General features: G+C 42.0%; 2 protein-coding genes across 3 annotated transcripts in view; both read left to right on the forward strand.

Moving 5' to 3' along the window:
- LOC109533115 (cell division cycle protein 23 homolog) overlaps positions 1 to 1,841 on the forward strand; it is a 4,017-nt gene extending 2,176 nt beyond the window's left edge. Inside the window, exons 2-6 of the mRNA XM_019898353.2 lie at positions 264 to 443; positions 497 to 661; positions 795 to 1,041; positions 1,137 to 1,341; positions 1,627 to 1,841. Of these exons, the coding sequence (XP_019753912.2) occupies positions 264 to 443; positions 497 to 661; positions 795 to 1,041; positions 1,137 to 1,341; positions 1,627 to 1,785 (956 nt within the window). The 3' untranslated portion in view covers positions 1,786 to 1,841. The remainder of the gene's footprint in view (positions 1 to 263; positions 444 to 496; positions 662 to 794; positions 1,042 to 1,136; positions 1,342 to 1,626) is intronic.
- Positions 1,842 to 1,935: 94 nt separating this feature from the next.
- Positions 1,936 to 5,815, forward strand: part of LOC109533111 (ubiquitin carboxyl-terminal hydrolase CYLD) — an 8,076-nt gene continuing 4,196 nt past the window's right edge. For both annotated transcript variants that reach the window (XM_019898342.2, XM_019898343.2), the window contains exons 1-6: positions 1,936 to 2,585; positions 3,048 to 3,261; positions 3,323 to 3,546; positions 3,600 to 3,760; positions 3,985 to 4,157; positions 5,433 to 5,585. In XM_019898342.2, the coding sequence (XP_019753901.1) occupies positions 2,157 to 2,585; positions 3,048 to 3,261; positions 3,323 to 3,546; positions 3,600 to 3,760; positions 3,985 to 4,157; positions 5,433 to 5,585 (1,354 nt within the window). In that variant the 5' untranslated portion in view covers positions 1,936 to 2,156. The remainder of the gene's footprint in view (positions 2,586 to 3,047; positions 3,262 to 3,322; positions 3,547 to 3,599; positions 3,761 to 3,984; positions 4,158 to 5,432; positions 5,586 to 5,815) is intronic.

The following is a 5,815-nucleotide window of genomic DNA, read 5'->3' on the forward strand; positions in this document are numbered from 1 at the left end:
GGCTCGAATGGTTCTTGAGAAACTTCGAATAAAGGCCATTTAGTTATCTCTGGAATGATGTAAAAACGAGCGTTCTAGCTCATTTTGCTTCCGAGAAACATGCTTTCCGAGCAAAAACGGGACGGAAAAATGAAATAATGAGTCTTTGGCCCCTTTTGAGCCACTCGAAGGCTCATCAATTTCTCTGCCTCTGAGTGTGTCTCATATTAGTTTCATTCCTTTCATCTGTATTAACGAAGTATTAAGTTCCGTAAATTCTGCAGAGTTGCAGGAGGCGATCGAAATGTTCCAGAAGATCCTGCAAATCGACCCGTACCGCCTGGACAACCTAGACACCTACTCCAACTTGCTCTACGTCCTGGAAAACAAGACGGATCTGGCTCATCTGGCGCACAAAGTGGTCGAAATAGACAAGTATAGAGTTGAAACCTGCTGTGTGATTGGTAAAAACCGCTTCTTCTAAAAACTTCTTCTACAGAAAACTGTGCTGTTTCAGGTAATTATTACAGTTTAAGGTCGGACCATGCCAAAGCAGTGTTGTACTTTAAGCGCGCTTTGAACCTGAATCCCCATTTCCTATCTGCATGGACGCTGATGGGCCACGAGTACATGGAGATGAAAAATATTAACGCAGCTATTCAGAGCTATCGATACGCTATTGGTAAGTAAAGTGGAGATGAGTGAAATTTTTGTTGGTGTTCCTGACTGGGGTTTCGCTTGTATCTGCTGCCAGCATCCTCAGGGGCTGTATAACAACAAGAACTGAAAATTCTACAGTGTGTTTCAATTTGCAGAGATCAACAGTAGGGACTACAGAGCGTGGTATGGTTTGGGGCAAACATACGAAATTCTAAAAATGCCGTTCTACTGCTTGTACTATTACAAGCAGGCTCAACATCTGAAGCCGAACGACAGTCGAATGATCATCGCGTTAGGAGAAACCTACGAAAAGCTTGACAAAACGGAGAACGCTCTCAAATGTTACTATAAAGCCTGCAGTGTGGGCGATATTGAAGGGTCCGGTTTGATTAAGCTGGCAAAGTGAGTAGCGGTTCTTGCAGAAACGAGAACATATATATGTTTTTAACATTTTCTAAGCGGGACTCCGAGTTGAATCGCCCCCGTATAATTTTCAGGCTATACGACAAGCTGAACGATACGGAAAATGCGGCGGCCGTTTTCATCGAATATTGTGTAAGGGAAGAGGATAAAAAGGAGAAAGTCATCGATGAACAGCCGGAATACTACAATGCCTTGCAGTATTTAGCGAATTACTATTTACGAAAAGGCCAATTGGACGATGCCTACACGTACGCATACAAATGCATCGAATGTGAAGAGGTAAAGTATGAATTGGCCCAAGTAACTAACCGGAAGGTTGCTTTAATATTCAGAGAATGTAGCAACTTGTTCACCGAAGCGACTCAAACTGGAATATTCAATTATTAGCGAAAATTACTCAAATTAGAGAAGAAAATTTAATTGCTTGACTGACTAAACAAAAACCGAAATAAAATATGAGCCGTGCACAATGGCCAGCTGACGCAAAAATCCTCATTCTTCAGCCTCTTCTGTTATTTATATTTATTTCTCAATAGTAATAGAGTAACCGGTTTGTTTTTTAAGACCAAAGAGCAAGGGAAAGCTCTATTGAAAGCAATTGCGGCCAAGAGGATAGAGCATGATGACGTCGAGCATGACCCGGAAGTGAACATATCTGTGGTGGACATGTCTATGGACTATTCGATGAAGAACGACGACAGCTCTATGAATCTCACTTGTTAAGGTTTGATGTGTTATTTTCGGTTTTTTTTCTAAATAAAATACTGTTACTAACCAAAGACTCTAGTGCGAGGTTGTCAACACCACTAACAGCATTCAATTGGGTTCACAGCTGCGTCAAAGCACTTGCTGTCACCAGCTTATTTACATCGTATTCAGATCGTATTTACTAATGTGTCATCTAACAAGTTTCCAAATAGGAATTTTTATGTTTTCCTTTTTAAAACCCCATTACTTATTATTGCGTCGCTGACGTGCATTTATTCGCGATTATTGGATTCATTTTCATAAAGATAAGATTAGTCGCATAGTGACATACACTCGATGTTTACGAATCATGCCACCAACATAAGGTGCAACTAGCCAGTGCGAAAATGGGGGCCCGCGAGTGTGTTTACGGTATATTCCAGCGGAACGATCTGCTTAAGGATACAGTGAGGGGTGAGAGTGCGCGTACGGTGTTACTGGGGCAGATTTGCATTATTGAGGGTTTCCTGAAAGAGGGAGTGCTCCAGGTGCGCCTGCTAAAGGACGGTGCGACATGGGATTCGCATACCTTCATTTCTGACTCCGAGCAAGTGGTCATTCCGATCTGCGATAAATTATGGCCCTACATCGCGTCTATCAGTTCGCCCCAGGAACGAGTCAAGTTTGCAAGAGACAAGGTGTTATGTGAAAAGCTGCGGATGGTGGATCTGGGCACAACTGTGGGATTTATCGACTCCACGGACGTTAAACTGGGCACCGTTCGCTATAAGGGCAATATTAAAGGGCTGGGCTATGGATTTGGCCTTGAATTGAATGTAAGTAGCCGCATGTTTATTATTTATAGTCTTGTCAGGTGTACATCAACAGATTCTTCAGTCTAAATAATGGGGCAATAATATGAGTAATTTCGACAGTTGTAACACCAGTTGCGTATAAACCAAAACCATGTACAAACAATCGGAAAGCTGCTCAATGTATTTGTATTCAAGCGTTGGTCCATCTAAATCAATGCTAGTGTTTCAATTAATTGATTTTGTCTGCTGAATTAGCGGGATATGGATGGATCAAAACACATTTGCTGCTTTAAAAATGGTCGAGGTTTCCTGCATTTCATCAGGTTTTCATCACAGCAATTAATGCCAATTAATCTAATTGTGCAATTAGAAGTTGAAATGTTCCCATCTTGTGAAGAATCTTCCATATTCTTCATTTGTTATGGCTAACAATTAAGTTATATCGTATATTTATGAGGATTTATAACCAGCAGAATCTTATAGGAAAAAAAGCCCGGTAACAAGTGCGGGGGGCACAATGCAGGATATCAATACTTCCAGTGTCTGCCCGGTAAAGGCCTGTTTACGACCATAGAAAAAATCATACCGACCTACAAGACTAGTGAGAAGGAAGGTTTGCCTCCCAAGCCTTCGCAAGTCCCCGAATTGGATAATCTGATGCGGCAAAACCTCTCAAATTTGACTAATGGGGCTTTGGGTGAGCATTTGCAGCTAAAACGGTTATTTTATCTACTAACTGAACCACTGTGAAAATCTAGAAAAACCAGCGCGAGAAGAAATCGTCACGAAATACGGCGAATACTCGAAGAAACTGTCTACTCCAGCGAAAAACACGCAGCTGAACCACAACTTGAAAAGTTCGCTGTCTTTGCAAAACATCTTGGAGGTAGAAGGAGGCACGGTGAATACCAACAATGACTTTGATCAGAACACGATCATTCAACCCGATAGAAGCCAACTGATGAATGTCGAGAAGCTGAAGGTAAACATCTAAAAAACCACGGTTTGCTAAGCTGAATTGGGGATTTTTTCCAGAACAAATCGGACATGGATTTGTACGATCTGATTGGCAATTCCTGGACCAATGGGGAGCTGGTCAAGCCGGATACGTATTCCAGCCTGAGGAAGAAGCTGGACAAGAACGACAATATCAAGGAGACGTACAACTCCTTGTCGAATAGTAATAGCACTTTAAGGTTTGCGAAATTGCTTTATTCAATAGCAGGTTGCGTGAAAGCACATAGCTTGATCCTCCGTCGTAGCTTTTTTTACTAGTTGCGGTCTTCCAAATTGTTTTTCTCATAAAGGCTTGGCACAAGTCGACCACTAATTCTCTGATTAGTTCAGTATAGCGAGCAACGGCTTTCATTTCTGATATGTTTTGTCAAAAAACCGGTGAATTTGAATATGTTTCCGATAGTTCCAATGGCACGTTGACCAAAAGCAGCCGGAATAAAAGCATGAACCCGTTAACCCACCTGCTGGACAACGGAGGCACGTTGAAAAAGAGCAAGTTTTACACGGATGGTTTGGAAAATGGACTGGATAAAGGGGGCGGCAAAACGAACACGAAAAAGGTGGAAAATGGGAAAAGTAAGTCGCATTCTAGGGTTTTATCATTTGCAGTTTCTTTTTGCTTGAACCATTTCAATTACGCTGCTTGGGTGCTACGCCTTACAAAAAAATCTCTGATGACAAATTCGTCGGAATTAAAGGTTCAAGTCGAAGGTGGCTGAAAAAGCCAACACCAAAAATGCGATTTCACAGACAACTACGCACGCAAGATGTTATCGATTTTTTTTGCTAAATAGTTCAATGATCTCGCAGTCAGTCCTGAGAGTTTCGAATTTATAACCCCTTCAGGGGCCTTTTGAGGGATTTCCAACTTATGCTATTATCAAAATAACGACTTTTTGCAACTATTTGTACAAACGAAAATGTCGTCAAAAGAAAAAGTGCAGGACCTTGATTGTTTTGGGCATTCATCAGCATAAGCGCCATTTAATGTGTTCTGAACGTTTCGGATTGATCACACTTTCAAACATTTTTAAAAGAATTTGCAAACTAAGATTTACGGGTCTCAGAGTTTTTGCATTCACTCCAAAAATGTGATTTAACCGAAAATCTAGGCAGGCTAACAACCCGGCAATTTTTTCATGCAATAACTGGAAGACTAGAAGCGTTTGGCAAGATTGCCATGTGCAAAACTCCATCGTCGTCAGAATAAGAGATTGAATGTTATCGTGGATCGTCTACGGCACTGTTTCAGTATACAGAACGGGCCAAAAATAACTTGCTAGACATTTTGAGTCAGTGAGTGCGTTTCGGGCAAATATCACATCATTTTTAGCCAGCCACTATTTTTAGCCGATCCTGTTCTAGTTCAGTTCGATGACGGTTTTCTTCGCGGATTCGCTGTTTGTTTAGCGAATGTGTGCCTTACCGTGTGCTTGATCGAGTGATGGTGCCCTGGAATCGCAAGAGGCTGATCTGTTGCGCAACCAAACGCCTAAAAAGTGTGTATTTTTGAAATATTTTATTATTTATTGCTCTGTTTGCCGGAATGGGGGTAAACATGCTTTTAACTGAATAAACCCTCAAAAACATGTCCCTCGCTCAGCGCAAGCCGAACAAACAGTTGAACAACAACAATGACATCGGATGCAGAAATCGGTACAACGACAACGTAATTTATGCGAATACAGAGGCGTGCGCGTTTTTCGATCGCGATTTCAACCCCCTGCCGTTATCCGTCATTGAACTGAACGAGTCCGAACCGGACCATCAGCATACGCTCAAAGACCGAAGTAAATCGATTTGGTTTTGGCGTCAATCAGGATCATCAGATTCGGCGTTATTCTGTTGCAGAACTGATCGAGCACCATGCAGGCAAACCTACAGCGCAGTTCTACATTGTGGAAAAATCAAAGTACACCGATCCACCCGTGGGTGCCTCCAATGACCTGGTTGTGGGCAGTCTGGTTGAGGTTGAAACCGATGTCACAGACCAGCCATTGTATGGTAAGCCACCCTTTTTCACATTCAATTGAGTTCGCGATCAACAAGTTGCTCACTTTATAGAAAATCACATTACAAACTTTGGGAATTTTCAAAAGAAAATTGCGCCAAACTAGTCTAAGTAATGATTTGCGCTTTTCGCCAGTGGATAGAGCGATGTTTTGTCCAAGGGCTGATCATGACCCCTCCCCCCCATTCAATTCTCTATCCAACGATGCCAAAACGAATTCTGT

The sequence above is a fragment of the Dendroctonus ponderosae genome, unplaced genomic scaffold (assembly GCF_020466585.1).
Source record: "Dendroctonus ponderosae isolate FM_Combo_2020 unplaced genomic scaffold, Dpon_F_20191213v2 Dpon_F_20191213_11, whole genome shotgun sequence".
Taxonomy (NCBI): Eukaryota; Metazoa; Arthropoda; class Insecta; order Coleoptera; family Curculionidae; genus Dendroctonus; species Dendroctonus ponderosae.